At 38.4% G+C, this 17,094-nt stretch overlaps 1 protein-coding gene across 1 annotated transcript; it reads right to left on the reverse strand.

Annotated features, from left to right (window-relative positions):
- Nucleotides 1-15,678: 15,678 nt before the first annotated feature.
- On the reverse strand, nt 15,679-16,533 carry LOC131008014 (uncharacterized). Its single transcript, XM_057934919.1, has one exon. It carries the CDS (start codon nt 16,531-16,533, stop codon nt 15,679-15,681), a length of 855 nt encoding a protein of 284 aa, XP_057790902.1.
- Nucleotides 16,534-17,094: the final 561 nt, after the last annotated feature.

A 17,094-nucleotide genomic window follows, 5' to 3' on the forward strand; every position in this document is an offset into this window, starting at 1 on the left:
TGGGTTTAATATGGGTTTAATTTCTCTTTCTTTTCTCATCCTCTATTGTTCTAATATTAAATGGTATATTTAATATACTTTAATAATACATAATTAAAAAAAATAAGTGTATCCTTTTCCATTTAATTTCTCTTTCTTTTCTTATCCTTTTTATCTCTCTTCTATTCTTTTTATTTTTATTTTAAATCTTTCCTTAAAATCATTAAATTTAATTCATAAAAAAATATTCAATATGCATTTTAAATTAAAGATCATAACAAAATCAAGTAAAAAAAAAATCTTAACATCTTTAATTTAGTGTGAAAAATATTATAAATACTTTAAAAATAAATAAGTTATAATTATTTAAAAGTTGGAGTACATTACTTTTTCTTTGATTTTTTTTCTATATTTATTTTATTTTTATTTTCTACTCTTTTGCTAAAAATGTGTTTTTGTATTTTTTATTTATAAATAGATTTTAATGAAATTAAGGAGAAAAAAATATTGGTTAAAAATAAACTTTTAAAAATATAATTTTAATTTTAATACAATTAAGGAGAAGTAAAATATATTATTAAATTATATTTAATATTTATATGTAATTACTAAAAAATAGTATCAATTGACTTTATAATTTTCGTGCATCGCACGAGTCGGGTGGGTGTACTAGTGTTAATGAAGAGAAAAAAAATAAAATATTTTTAATTTTGTTTTTTCATAATTTATTTATTTTTTATGATTTTTATACCATATTAAATATTTTTTCATTAACTTAAATTTAAGATGTAGTATTAAGTATTTTTTTTATGAATTAAATTTGATGATGTTCATAAAAAAAATTAAAGAAAAAAATAGTAAAAAAAAAAATTAGTGAAAGAAGAGAGAGAAAAATGTAGGAAAAAACTCCTCTTTTATAGACAACAATTTTTCAAAACCGTTGTCTATGACCGCCCTAAATAGACAACGGTTTTTCCAAAACCGTTGTCTATAGTTATAATAGACAACGGATTTCAGACTCGTTGTCTATGACCGCCCTAAATAGACAACGGTTTTTCCAAAACCGTTGTCTATAGTTATCATAGACAACGTTTTTCAGAAACGTTGTCTATGACCGCCCTAAATAGACAACGGTTTTTCCAAAACCGTTGTCTATAGTTATCATAGACAACAGGTTTAGAAGCATGTTGTCTATATTATGTTGTCTATGAGCTGAATTCTTGTAGTGTTCCTATTTGGTGGCTACTTTATTAGAGACGTCACATCTCCTGCCTTTCAAGATAGTTGTTCCCACCAAACAAGGAACCTCGAAGATTGAAGCCTCAGTCCAAATTCGAAATGCTCTCCAACGAAAGAAATCTTGAAGACGTTCTCCGCCAACGGATCTATTCAGGACCTCTCCTATAAATAGCGTTCGAGGATCACTTCAATCTTCACCGATTCAACGACATAAGCTGAAACCCTGCCAAAATAGTTTCTCAGCCAAAAGCTTAACCTCCCCAAAGCTTGAATCGAAGAAGAGAATTCCAAAGCCAAAAATCAGTCACTGCTGATTACACGCATTCTCTTAGACCTTAGGCAAACCTCTGTTTACCCAGAAGCCTAGGTCAAACTTGCTCCAAAGAACTTGTTCTTTGAAGTATAGTTGGCAAGTGTTTAAACCTCATTTCGAAAGAAAGAGTAGAGTGTTTGAGTGATTCGGAGTTCAGGAAGGTACTCTGACTCTGAGAGATCTTAGCACGGGCTGTGCTAAGAGTGAGAAATCCGACACGAGCGAAGTGTGGGTACTGAAGAGTAGAATCTTCAGTGGTACGGTTGTGTTCACCCGGCAAGCACACGGTTCGGTTTGCAGTGTACCAGTTAAGCACTTGCGGAGTGGATTATTGGTCTGATCAACCGACCGTGGATGTAGGAAGTGTTTTCCGAACCACGTAAAAGTCTTTGTGTTATTTACAACTTTCAGTTTTACATTCTTACTTGTGTTGTTTCAATTGATAAACTGAATACTGAATAACTGCAAAGAGAAACCTAAGACTAACAACGTGCTCAACCAAGGCTATTACGAAACAAAGTTATTTCCGCTGCGTATGATATCAATCTGACTGATCTATCCTCTGATAGTCAGGAAGAGTGTTATCATCTCTGTTTTAGCAAACTCGACTGAAGCCCTTACGTGCATCAGTTAAGTTCCAATAACTTAACTGATAACTCCTTACCGAAGAGTTTTTAGTATCAGTCGTCAACCCTGTTTGGTCAAAACTCTTTTCAGTTAACAGGTGTCATAGTTTGCGTGTAAAGTTTCGTTTTGATCTCTATCTTGAGAACCCTCTGTTTTAGAGAAGAAAAATAGCCCATAGGTGTATTCCCCCTCCCCCCTCATACACCTATTCGAGACCCTCCGGACCTAACAATTGGTATCAGAGCAGGTTGTTCGCAAGAACACTCTATTTCTGATTAGGTTCTAATTGAACTATATCCTTTTTCTCAAAGGTCTCGAAAAAAAAAACTTCTCTCTTTCAAAAAGTGTTTGCTATTTGCTTTATCTATTGTTATCTGTTCTCTTTTTTTTTATGGAGACTAACTACAGCAGATTATCCTCTCTACCTATGTTTAGTATTGAAAAATACGACATATGGAAGTTTCGGCTTGAAAGCTTCCTCACCGTCCAACATTGCCGAATGTGGGAAGTCATCACCAAAGGACCAATCACCATCACTGAAACCGTCAAAAGGGTTCCCGTTGATCTAGCTCTGGATCCATACGATGAGGTCCAGATCAAGCAAAAGGCAGACTTCACCACAGAGGAAAGGAAGCAAGATGAGCTAGACAACCTCGCCAAAAGCATCATCTCCGGCACCGTTCCTAACAAGCACGTCACCAAGATCATCAAGTGCGGAACTGCAAAGGAGATGTGGGACATTCTTGAAAGAATGTGCGTAGGTTCCAAGGAAATCAAGGAGAATAAGCTATCCATAGCTTGCCAGAAGTTCGACTCCTTCCTCATGCTCAAGAATGAATCTGTCGAAGAGATGGAACTCAGATTCAATCAAATCCTGAATGAAGTTCAATCTATCTCGAAAGACAAGTACACTCAACGAGAAATCAACTTGAAGATTCTTCGAGCACTGCCATGAGGAGAATGGCAGATCTACTCAGTCGCTCATCAGCATAAGCTTGGATTCAGTCAGCTCCCGACAAACAAGCTTTTCTCTGATCTCTTGGCAAATGAGTTCGATCTCCAGAGAAATCTTGGAATCAAGAAGGCTGGAGGATCAGATGAAGATGGTCCATCAATCTCAAGAGGTGCAGCACTGAAAGCTTCAGCGAGAGAAAGCAAGAAGGAAACGAAGGAACCAGCGGAACTCAAGCCCGAGGACTTCTTCAGTCAATATGCTTTGTTGACTGAAAGATTTAACAAGATGGAGTCCAAATTCCGCAAGTACAGAAGGTTCCACAAACAGCACTACAAAGGAAAGGAAAGAGAAAGCAACTCCAAACATTCCACTGATCGAAGCGGAGAAAGAAAGTCAGCCGCTTACGACATCAAAGACATGGAATGCTTTGGATGCAGAAAGAAAGGGTACTTTTCAAATGAATGCCCTGAACTGACTCAATCTGAGCATAAAGAGCTGAAAGCCAAGAAGGATCGCATCTTTACGAAGAAGAAAGCGATGGTTGCTGACGATGATGAATCTTCCGAAGACACATCAGAATCATCCGACTTCAACTCTACCAGCTCAGATGATGAGAGCCAAGCCCTGATGGCCAATGATACTGAAAGCGTGGCCGACAACAGCTACGACGATGGAATGAATGGTTCGGAGGTAATCTCTCATTCAAAGACTCCTTATACTGATAACTTCCTGATGTTTTCAGGAGACCACTCAGAATCTGGAGAAAGCTCAGCCGATGAAACTGACGAGTTCGATCAGATCATGACTGATCACTGTCAATTGAGAAAAATATTCGAAGATCTCCTCAAGCTGTCGCAGCCCAATATAGCCAGTGATAGCGTATACCAAGTATCGTACGACTAATAAAAATAATCGTGAAAGAAATGGAATTTGCATCTTGTATTAGCGGAAGTATTTGCAATTTATACTCATTTCCAAGAAAGATTTTAAGACTAAAATAATTACTAGCTTGGGTAAGACATAATTAAGCAGTTGAAACTTAGCAAGGGTTTGAGAAGTATTTCCCTTATGGGATATTACAAGCATAAGCAAATTAAATAAAGAGTTTCATCAGAGTTGTGCAGCGAGATGCGTTACTATATGTGTGAAGACATATAGCAGGGAGTCAAATTCTTATAGAGTCAAACCTTATAAAGATAAATATGAGACATAGGAAAGACACAGCCAACTGACAATTCCAACAGCTTTCACCCATCATCGCGCCAAGCTAGACCTGCACATTTAGAAATACATGCAGGGCTGAGTACCAAAAAGCACTCAGTGGACTCATGCCAGAAATAATTGAAATATTGCTCTTAGAGCTATATGTCAATCTTGCCCTTTTCAATGCATCAACATGATTTAAGTGAGATTAAAAATACATGTTCATGTTTTTCTGTCATAAACTCATTTGCATCATCATAATAATATCATTAGTCTGCAGACATTATACTCTGGGTATGTGCCAACTATGAGAACTCATATAACATATATATACTAGGTGAAGAGAAGGAGGCCTCCTTCAAATCACCGTGACCGGCCTACTAGAGACGGCTCACGATCACCTCTGCGCATAAAACCTTTACTGTCATATAAATCAGTCAAAGGCCGATATCTTGCATCATGATCATAATCATGTCTTTCATAGAGGCAACATACCACATCTCATTCTCATCAATAATAAATATGGCAAGTTGACAATTTTCATAATACTCATCAATAATGCTTCAACATGCTTCATTTTCATAAGATTCATCAATAATACTTCAACATGCTTCATTTTCATAAGATTTTGCATTTGAACTCATTATCATGGTAGCTAGCCATAATAGAGTTAGAATAAAGTCCACCTGTCTCAGGGGTCGATGACGTAACGCTCAGAGTCGTACTAACGCCGACCGTCACTCGAACCTTTGGTGGCGCACGTGGTTTAGATTGCCATGTGACAAAATAAACTATAGTAATTAGAAATTCATCTAACTAATAGCCAATACTTATACTTTCATCATGTGCTCAATCTCATCTTATAACTTCTCCACTATTTACCCAATTGGACCTCCCAATCTAATTGGATATCTTATCCAATTAAAAGACTCTCAATCCTAGGTAAATAGCATTTAAAAAAATCACTTAGTCATTCATACTTCAAATAATCAATCATTCCACATAATACATTTAGGAATTATCTCAATAGTCAAATGACTTGAAAATAATCCTATGAACTTGAAATCTTTTTCCTTGTAAGTAAATTCTCAAAAATTCATGTAAGCTATGGAATAAATATATAAAATTTTCTAGTAGTATTTTCATGACATAACATGGTGTATTCCTCCACCAAAACTTTAAAATCCTTAATATAATTTCAAAGTAGAAATTTTCGGACTCCTACAGTTTACCATTCTGCTCTGCCTCAACTTTAAAGAATAAAATGTTTTAACTCAGAAATCTCCTGAATTCGAGACTTACACCGTTGAAAATCTCTTTGAGTCTAGTTTTATTTTAAAAAAAGTAGAGTGAAAAACTCCAAGTGGTTTAAGAGATATGGGTATTTTCCCACAGTCTACCAGATTCGGCAGTTTTGCACGATTGGAAGTTAGGATTTTTAAAAATTAGCAAACGTTGTCCAAATGATCTGAAATTTGACGTGCATCGGTATAATAAATGTATCTTTCTGTCATAAAAATTTGGGAGGCTGAATGGTTTTGTAAGTCACTGAAAAATGTGACTCAAGGGACTGCCCTTCTAGATTTCCGGCGGAAATGTGCAGTAAAAGTTTTATATTTTAAAAAGGTAGTAAACGAGGTCCAAAAGACTTGAAATTTTACCAGAGCTTACAAGACACATATATGTACACACTGTAAAATTTTGAAGATTTTTTGGACGAGGGAAACCTCGTCGACTCATCAGTCCAGAACGTAAGAAAATTTCTCAAAATGGTTGAAACAACAACATTTATACATATCATCTTAGATCTATAATTTCATCACCATTCTCATGCATTTTCACACCAAGAACTCATCATTCTTCACATATCATAACATATAACCCTCTTAAGGGTTTTCAAGAAACATATCTTCCCTTCTCATGCATCTAACATGTAGAGGTGTATAAGCATATGAAGAGTAGTTGAAAGTTGAAGGAGTTCATAGCTCTTTCCTTCACCAATATTTTCGAAAATCACATAAGTAGAGAAGGAACTATCATGCTTCAATATGCTTCAATATGCATGCTTATTGATCATGAAAATATATACATAACATAAGAGAAGGATTTGAAGGTCACTACCAACAAATCAAGGAAGGTGGAGTAAAGGGTGGTGCGTAGGATTCTTGAAGCTTGTGCTTGAAGGTTGGAGTCTCTTGATGGCCTTAGTGTGAAGGTAGAACACTTTTGGCTTCCTTAGCTCTTACTATATTAGGTGAAACAAGAAAAGAAGTGTGGTGGAGTGAGGAGGGGGCTGCCGAAAATATGAAGGAGAAAGGGGAGAGAGAGCTTGCCTTGATGAGAAGTGATGGTGTGATTTCTTTTATTAATGCATATCTTGTAGGCACTAGGGAGTTAATGTGTGAGGATGTCATGAAGTGAGGGGAATAGAGAGTGAGAAGAGAGAAGATGAGGAAAGAGAAGAGTGAGGGACGAGAGGGAGGGAGATGAGAGAGAGGTGAGCATGTGCATGTGTGAGCTTGAGAAGGGGGATTGTGTTGGCTAGTTAGATTAGCCTTTTAGGGGCTCCTTAATGGTGCATGTGGTCTCCATTTATGGGGGAAGAGAAGAGTAATGTGGGAGAGGGGAGGGAGTGCGTGAGGGTGAGAGGGATTGAGAGAGATCGAGAGAGTGAGAGAGAAAGAGAGAGAGTGAGAGAGAAAGATATATATATATATATATATGCTTGAATAATTAACTCTTATTTAGTGTGTAGGAATATATCCCAAGAAAATATATCTATTCACGTGTGAGGAAAAATATATCTCAATTATGATATTACTAATATCATAATAACAATGCATCAATAAATCATATGTGAATATTCTACCAAGTAAAATATTTATATCACATAGACATTTCAATAAAAATATAGGGCGAAGATATGTCTCTCAATAATAGGATTTATAAGGCCCGAGAAAATAATATCGCCTCCTATTAAACTCTCAAAATTTCTTATCTCATTTATTCGCCCACGTGCATAATTACTCTAGCTACTAATTAAAGGCTCAATTTAAATTCGAGTTAGGGCACAATTAGCTTCTCAAAATACGGGGTGTTACACAAGCAGAATCAGAAAATGGAAAAGGAGATCAATGATGAACGAACTAAGAATCAGACAATCATCTACTTTCCGGATGAAACTTACCTTGATCAGCTAATCATGGAGAACAGTCGACTGGAATAAAAGCTCAGAATCTCCAACTCAGAATGTAATAGAGCATCTCATGAAATCAAGAGGCTCAATCACAAACTGGAAAAAATAGTCAAGGACTGCATGATGAAGTCTCCCATGATGAGCAACTTTCCATCAAAAGGCCTTGTTGAAAGCATTGGAGGAAAGGTTGCAGCTGATAACGGAAAGAATATCATGATCAATGCAAAGGACGATACTTCTGATAACACCACATCAGAAGAATCAAGAGATCATGATATGGATGAAGTTCGCAAACGCACACTGATGGCAAGAACAAATGTTCCACCTCCACGAAGCTACAGACGAGCAAAGGAGGCCCCCAACCAGATCATCCTACTGAGAAAACTGGAAAGCAGATTTCAGTCAAAGATCGGGAAAGGAACATCAGGAATTAAGAAGAATCTTCCTCACCAGTCTAGGGGGAAGAACAACCACATCAGTCAGAAACTGAAATCAATTCAGTTTCAGAAAGAACAACGTCCATGGAGACAGAACAATGATGAGTCCAGACGAGCAAAGCGATATCCACGACGACAAGCGACTGGACGTCATATGACTCATGTCCCACGACAACAGTCAAGTCTCCATCAGTCTGGAATGACTCGAGTATCTCAAGGAAGATACTTCGTCGAGCAAAGAAGACCTCAACAAATCATTAGACAGAACTCCTACAAGAGTGAGGCCTTCAAAAGGAAAGCTCAATAGAAGAATGCTCATGTGCCAACTAAAGCGCCAACTACTTCAGTCAGACGATCAGCAAAGCGCAAGAGATCAACCAGACCAGTTCTCAAGCAGATATGGGTTCCAAAGGGAACTCGAGCTAACATTGAAGGACCTAAATCTTGATTGGGTACCTGAAGTAACTCTTCCTTCCAGGTCAAAATCAGGAAACATAAAAAGAAAGAAGAAGTTAAAGCTTCAATCAGGACATGGTATCTGGAGAGCGGCTGCTCAAAGCACATGACGGGCTACAAAGAATATCTATCTCAGTATGTTGAGAAAGCTGGATCCAAAGTTGCATTCGGAGACAACTCAATCGGAGAAACAAAAGGCTATGGTGTGCTCAACATGGGTAACGCCAGTATCAGTAATGTTAGCTTTGTTTCTGGTCTCAAACATAATCTGTTGTCTGTGAGTCAATTTTGTGACAGCGGCTTCACAGTGAAGATCAAAAAGGATGAATTCACTGTTAGAAACAATCAAAAGAAGGTGGTTCTGAAAGGATTCAGAAAAAGGAAGTCTCTACGTCGTCTTATGGGAAGACAGCCCACCAAAAATGTATCTCATCAGCAAAAGCAGCTCGGAGCTCAACTGGCTGTGGCACAGGAGACTCAACCACCTCAATTTCAAAACGATCAACAAGCTTGCTAAACATCATCTGGTAGAAGGTCTGCCTTCTATTGTGTTCCAAAAGAAGCAAGAATGTGAAGCATGTCAAAGAGAAAAGCAGACAAGGACGTCATTCAAGTCAAAGTCAGGACACTCCTCTGAAAGAATCCTTCAACTACTTCACATGGATCTGTTTGGCCCAATCTCTCCAAGAAACTACAACGGTAGGAAGTTCACCTTAGTTGTTGTGGATGATTATTCACGATATACTTGGGTTATCTTCCTCTACACCAAGAAAGAGACACTGGAGGAATTGCCAAAGCTGCTGAGAAGACTGAGCGTCGAAAAAGAAGTCAACATCATCAGCATCAGATCAGATCGTGAGACTGAGTTCCTCAATACTGTCATTCGTGAGTATTGTAAGGAACAAGGAATCAGTCATCAAACTTCTGCAGCAAGAACTCCTCAATAGAACGGAGTTGCAGAAAGAAGAAACAGGTCTTTGAAGGAAGCAGCAAGGACGATGCTAGCCGAATCAAAACTCTCCTTGAAGTTTTGGGCCGAAGCAATCAACAACACATGCTACACGCAGAATCGCTCCTTCCTCACTCAAAGACATGGAAAAACTCCATACGAGCTATAGAAGAACAGGAAGCCTTCAATTGCATATTTTCATGCTTTCGGTTCTAGGTGTTTCATCCACAACAATGATAAGAAGAGGTTAAACACGTTTGATAGCAAGGCTGATCCAGGAATCTTTCTTGGATACTCTAGAACAGAACGATCCAGCAAAGCCTATCGAGTGTTTAATTCTCAAACTCTTTGTGTTGAAGAAACACCACATGTTGTCTTTGATGAGTCTACAAATGATTTCAACAAACAGGAAACTGAAAAATATGTTGAGAACACTGAAGTTTCCAAGGCTGAAATCGACAACATCGAGCCTTCTACTGTCTTGGTGTGGGGACCAGGAAAAGATGAAGATACTGAGAAGCTTCAGTATCAGAAGATCAGCCAAAGGTCTGAAGTTCAGACTGGAGCCAATGCAGATGGCATCAGTCAAGGGGGAACTCAAGTTGCTGAAGAACGAGTTGAACATGCAAAAGCAGCTCCAGCTCAACTCTCCCCTGCTCCAGAAGGTGCTCAACACTTCAGAACCATTCTGACTGAAGAAGCCCCACCATCACCAGAAGAGATCAAGAAGTATCGAAGATGGTTTGAACTCCATTCAAAGGAGAACATCATTGGAGAACCATCAGACAATGTCAAGACTCGAAGATCAATGTGCAACCTCGTCTTTGATATCAATCAAAATTACATCAACGAAGATAAGAATTTCAGCTGTTTCTTATCATCTACAGAGCCCAAGGATGTTGAAGAAGCTCTGAAGTCCACTCAATGGGTCATCGCAATGCAAGAAGAACTCAATAAATTCAACCGGAATTCAGTTTGGGAGCTTGTGGATCGACCAGACAATGCAAAGGTGATTGGTTTGAAATGGATTTTCAAAAACAAGAAAGACGAAGAAGGAAATGTTGTGAGAAACAAAGCAAGGCTTGTAGCAAAAGGTTAAAGTCAAGAAGAAGGTATCGACTACGATGAGACGTTTGCCCCAGTTGCCAGATTGGAAGCAGTCAGACTCTTCTTAGCCTTCACAGCTCACAAAGGCTTCAAAGTACACCAAATGGATGTGTGCATTTCTCAATGGAGTGCTCACCGATGAAGTCTACGTGGAACAACCTCCAGGCTTTGAGGTTGCAGGACTAGAAAAGGTGTACAAGCTGAAGAAAGCGCTCTATGGCTTGAAGCAAGCTCCAAGAGCATGGTATGATACTCTCTCGGAGTATCTTGTTGAACAAGGTTTCAAGAAAGGATCTGTGGACAGAACGTTGTTCACTCTCAAAAAAGAAGAAGATCTCTTGCTTGTTCAGATTTATGTCGATGACATAATTTTCGGATCCAAATCCGAACGCATGTGCAAGAAGTTTGCTGACATCATGACCAACAAATTCCAGATGTCCATGATGGGAGAAATGAATTTCTTTCTAAGATTTCAAGTCAAGCAGACCAGCGAAGGAATACTAATCAATCAGTCCAAGTATGCCAAGGAACTGATAGCCAAGTTCGGTATTCAGCACATGAAATCAGTCAAGATCCCAATGAATACAAACTGGAAAGTTGATCCAGGTTCAGAAGGAAAATCTGTTTCTTCGATGAAGTACAGAGAAATCATTGGATCATTGTTGTATTTGACTGCGAGCAGACCAGATATCGCATATGCAGTCGGGGTTTGTGCATGTAACACCCCGTACTTTTCCTTATGTTGTGAGATAGTGTCTTAACACTAATGAGAGTACTGAGATGTCGAGATGTGAGATTATTTTTTTTCTTTTATGACCAAATAAGACAGATTGTCTTTTAAATAGAATGACGAGTGGACAAACCAATGATGGAGTTAGAGTGATGAGATTTGAGAAATGAGTTGAGATAGAGATGCTGATTGAATTGAGCTGAGATTTTATTTTGTTTCCGACTACCGGGAATAGAATTACCGGATACCGAGTTATCAGAGATTGACTGTCCTATTAAGAAAATAGGAATAATGAGTTTGACATAAAGTTGAGAAAGAAAGAGTGAGAACCCTTGATGAAAAGAGTTGGTCAGAGAGAGACGTCTAATTTGTCTGTGTTTGCCGACTGCTTTGATGTGATGTTATGGGAATTTACGTGACTGATTGATTATGTATTTTTGTTACGTATGTCATTATGAGCGAGTTATTATGATTTTTATTTGAGGACTTTAGCACTTGGAATTTTAATTAAGTTTCCAAAACAAGTGCGGTTTATTTTTACCGAGAAATCGAATGATGCCGGTTTATGGGAATTTTTCCTAGCATAATATTTTTAAATTATTTTTCCTATGATGAGGAATATTATAATTGAGTGAGTGCACTAATATTGGTGCCATATTTATTTTTAATTTGGTCACATGAATATTTATGCTATGGTATTATATTAATGAGTAACATTTCCATGATTATTATGGTTATTATTCAATCACCCCTCTCACATTATTATTTTAATTTCTCAAACATGTGACTAAATACCACAAATTGCCAAGTGGATTAAATAGAGAGTGTAGAGATTAGAGAGGGAACAATGCATTAATTGCATATATTTGCTAAGATTTGCAAATCTCTCAAAGATTAGCCATATCAATTCATATCTTTCAAAAATCTCTCTCTCTCTTTCATCCTCACCAATCGGCCACCCCTCTCTCTCCCTCATCTCTCATTTTCCTCCATTGACATCCATTGTAGAGACCTTCAGAGCTTCCAAAAATTATACCAAACACATCAATTCACTCCAAAATCTTGCCTAAACACCTTCAATCTCATTGAATTCAAGAGGATCATTGAAGATTGATTCCAAAGCTAGAGAGAGAAAGTGTGAGTTTTGGTGTAAGTTTGGGTAAGTGATCTTTAAATTCATAGATTTAGCTTGTATGATGTGGTATGTGAGTATTTTTGAAAGGTTGAAGCAAGAAAATCACCCCTCCTTTATTCCTCAAATTTTCGAAAATGTGGGTGTTCTGCCCTTCAAAAAATTTTCTTTTTCTTTCCTTGATTTGGGGTGAAAAATGAGATCTATTTGATGATTGGTGATGATTGATATGTGTTTTGAAAGGCTATGCCTTGAAATGCAAAAATCGATGAAGTTTAGTTTACCCCAAAATTGGGAAGTTTGTGAGTTGATGTATTAAGTGATGAATTGATGATGTGAATGAGTCTATGAGATGTCTATGATGATGATTGATGGAGTAGATTGAGTATATGATGTTAATTGATGAATTTGAGGTGAGTTAGTTTAATAAAATTAGGGATATGTGTATCTATGCCCTAAGTTGTAAATTGATGGATTATATGTGAGTTTAAATGGTTAAAATTGATAGATCTATGATTAGATTAAAGTTTCATGTATGTTTATAAAATTTCAAAGAGTTTAGTTTATTGAAAATTAGGACTTTCTTGCCTATGTGTTTATTAAGTGATTTGGTTTAGGATATACGTAATTGAGCATGATAGTAGTGTCTAATTATGTTTGACTAGGTCTTTTGTTGGCTAAATAAAATTGGGACTTAGTTTAGTTTGTATGATTAAAGAGGATATATGTGTGTATAATGAGTTATATGATGTATGAGATCATGTTTGAGTATTTGAGTAATTTTGAGCATGAAAGTGAGAAGAGAATTGAAATGATGCGTTTGTTGAAACGTTTTCCTTGAGATTTGAGTCTAAGATGTAGGAGGAGAGTCAATTTGAGTTATGATAAGTATTAAGTTGTGCTTGAATGTTTTTTAGTGCTATAAGTGTTTAAAAATGAGCTTTGATGAGTTTTCTTTGAAGGAATGTTGAGTTGAGCATGTTTACTTGTGTGGTTGAGTTCGGAGTTATTTTTCATGACGCACTGACCTACTATTTTCGAGGGGTTATTGTTACCCAAACACCTTGAAAATTTTATGATGGCACGTTTATATGAGAGTCTTGAGCATACAGGTAAAATTTCAAATCATTTGGACTTCGTTTACTATTTTTATAAAATGCAAAACCTAAACTGCACATTACTATCGAGAATTTCAGAGAACAGGAACAAGAGTCATTCATTTCAGTAGCTTCCTGTGTGAGCTAGCTTTCAAAATTTTTATGGTATTAACCTTATTGTGTTAGATAGATATCCACCAACGTTGAGCCCAGTTTGACAATATTTACTATTTTTCAAAAATCCAAGTTTTCGATTGCTCAAAACTGTCAGAAATGGTAGATCGTGGTAAAAACGTCATATCTCTCAAACCACTTGGATTTTTCGACTCTACTTTTTTTTATATGAAACTAGACTCAAATATCTTTCTTTCAGTATGAGTCTGGAGTCCAGGAGGTGTCGGAGTCAGAACAAGTTAAATTTTGAAGTTAAGTCAGCGTAAAAACAGAGCTTGTTTTGATGATGTTTGATTGTGTTTCTTATGTGCTTTTATGTGTTTGTGTTGCCTATGTGTTTGAACGAGATTAGACGAGCCTTATATGAGAGATAAACCGAGACTTAGAACCATGATTTTCTTGAAACCTATCCTTGAGCTTAAGGATTTGAGATGAGTGAAGAGTTTATATAGAGTTGAGTAAGGAGATAGAATATGAGATAGAACATTAGTTAAGGCTTGAGATTTAGTCAATGAGTTTCTAATCGAGATTCATTTTTATGACATGAACCTTCGATGATGATGATGATTTCTGAAGACACGAGCAGAGCAAGGATGTAAGTAACTCCGCTTTGACGGGAGATTTTGAGTAAGGTCTTCAGGTGGGTAATATTTTGAGTAAATGTTTATCATATGAGCTTTCTAAAATGATTGATGATGTTATGAGTTTAACAAATGTTTTGAGATAAATGATGTTTGAGAACTGTTTGACTTGCCAATTTTTGATGTTGAACTTGTATGTTACCCTCTACTGATGAGATGAGACGAATTCGGATCCTGCTACTAGCGGGGTTGTGTACACAGAGGTGACTGTGAGCCGTCTTCGGGTCGGCCGGTCACGGTGCTTGAGAAGGAGACCTACTTCTCAGTACCTTGTTTATGATGATGAGTTGTAGATGCGGTACATACATGTCGATTACTTGTCTGCAGACACATATTTATGATGCTTATTATTAAAACAGCATGCACATATTCGTTTATGCTAACTTATTTCTGTGTATTGCTGAGATGTGGCAAGCTTCAAACCTATAGCTCTAAGAGCACCTTTCTTGTTTTTCGGCGTTTGCCCACTGAGTATTATGTACTCACGCCCTGCATGTATTTCTAAATGTGCAGGCTAAGCGAGGAGTGAGATTGGTCTGGTGCTGGTGGGGAAACGTTTCAATCGATGTGTTCATATTCAATATTACCGTTATGATTGATAGAGTTTTGATGATTGAAATACTTTATTTTCTTTTGAATCAAGTAATATACTCACGATTATGTGTCTTCATACATATAATCGGTTCGCCTTTTGCTGCGATACTCTGCATATTATTCTTCCTTATGAAAAATAAGCTATACCTGCTTTATTTTTTATCTTGAAATTCCCGATATTTATGGAGTTATGACGATGTTGACGTTTATACCCCTGGAGTTAATTTATGATGCTTTTCCTTAACGCTTTTTCATGTAAGCTTCCGCTTGATGTTCGACCAGCATGTCGATGTGTGGTAGAGGGAATGAAACTTTCGGGCATGCCTTGTTGAGGTCTGTGAAGTCGATGCACACCCGCCATTTACCATTCTTCTTCTTTACTACTACCACGTTGGCAAGCCATTCGGGGTAATGAGCCTCCCGAATGAGTTTGTTTCGGAGGAGCTTGGTGACTTCTTCGTTGATGATCTGGTTCCTCTCAGGAGCGAATTTTCTTCGCTTTTGTTTTCTTGGCGGGTAGTCCGGATCTACCTATAACCTGTGAACAATAATATTTGGATCAATTCCTGTCATGTTCTCATGGGACCAGACAAAACAATCATAGTGCTCAGTGAGGAATGAGATAAGCTTCTCTCTTAGTTCAGGATCGAGTTGAGCTCCTATCCGGACTCTATGATCTGGGTGGTCTATGTCGACTTGGATTTCATCTATCTCTAAGGCTTCCTCTTCTGCAAAACTAGTGGGCCGCCTCTGTTTGTCGGGTTCTTCGGGTTGGTCCGGTTGCACATGTTGTGTCGGTTGGGGAGGTTGTTCTGTTCTTGGGCAAGAAGAACGATCTTGCTGTAATTGCTATAAGGCCTGCTTGGACTTCATGGTGGTTTGATAGCAGGATCTAGAGTCTTTTTGTTCTCCCCTGATCTCCTTGATGCCCCATTTGGTCGGAAACTTCACTACTTGGTGGAAGGTGGAAGGGACTGCCTCCATGTCATGGATCCATGGTCGACCAAGGATAACATTGAATGCAGAGGGGGCATCAACTACTAGGAATCTTGTTGACAAATTGGCTCCTTCGGCATAGATAGGTAAGTCGATCTCTTCGACGGTTGTCTTGCTCTCGCCGCTGAATCCTATGAGGACGGCGGTTTTCTTTGTTATGCTGGACTCGCTTAAACCCATCTCCCTGAAAGCACTAATAAACATGATATTGGCGGAACTGCCGTTATCAATCAATACCCGTTTCGTAAGACAATTGGCAATATAGATAGAAATAACTAAAGCATCGTGATGAGGGTTAAGAAGCTTGTCTGATTCTGTAGTTTGAAAGCTGATTGTCTGGGTTGGCAGGTCTGTCCTGGCCCGACCGGGTACATCTCCTTCCGCCTTGTTAGATCTTGCTTGTCTGGTGTGCCTCTTTGCAGCAGAGTGTGTAATTCCACTAACTTCTGAGCCCCCAGAAATTACGTTGACTGTCCTTTCATGGTTGGGCGGTTTTGGCGGAGTGACTTCTCTGTGTTCGTCTCGTCTCTCCCTTCCTTGGTTCAAGGTGTGTTGGCCTTTATCTGTTAGGAATTCAGTGAGGTGACCTCCTTTGAGTAAGTGCGCCACCTCCAATCTTAGTGCAATGCAATCCTCTGTCCGATGTCCATGGTCGGCATGAAACTCGCACCACTTGGATCTGTCTCTCTGGTCAGCTGGTGCCCTCATCTTTTCCAGCCATTTGACCTTGTTGCCTAGATTCCTGAGAGCTGAGACCGCCTCGGCCGGCGAGATAGATAAGTTGTACTCTGGTATCTTGGCTCTTTCTCGTGGTCGCGTTTTTTAAGGTTGGTCATACTCTCTCCTTCTGTACTCTTGTCGTGGAGGTGGGTAAGGTCCAGACCGTCTATCGCTTGTCCTCCTATCCACCCTGGAATCTTTTCTAGTGTTTCTGCTCGGCGAAGATCGGTGGTGATTGTATTGATCTTCTTCCCACTTGATTTGTGCCCATGCCTTGGCAAGGACGTCCTCCATTGTTCTACAAGGGTATTTGGTGAGATCTTTGTAGAGGTCTGAGTCGGGCAGAAGACCCTTTCGGAAGGCGGTGACCGCCGTCTGGGTGTTGCAATTGGTGATGGACACCTTCTCTCTGTTGAATCGGCTGATGTAGTCCCAGAGAGACTCGCCACGCTGTTGCACCACAGCATAAAGATCCTCCGATATCTTCTCAAGTTTCCTGCTACTAGCGTATTGCTGCACAAATATATCTGTTAGTTGAGCAAAACTTGA

Source organism: Salvia miltiorrhiza, chromosome 2 (genome assembly GCF_028751815.1).
Source record: "Salvia miltiorrhiza cultivar Shanhuang (shh) chromosome 2, IMPLAD_Smil_shh, whole genome shotgun sequence".
Lineage (NCBI taxonomy): Eukaryota > Viridiplantae > Streptophyta > Magnoliopsida > Lamiales > Lamiaceae > Salvia > Salvia miltiorrhiza.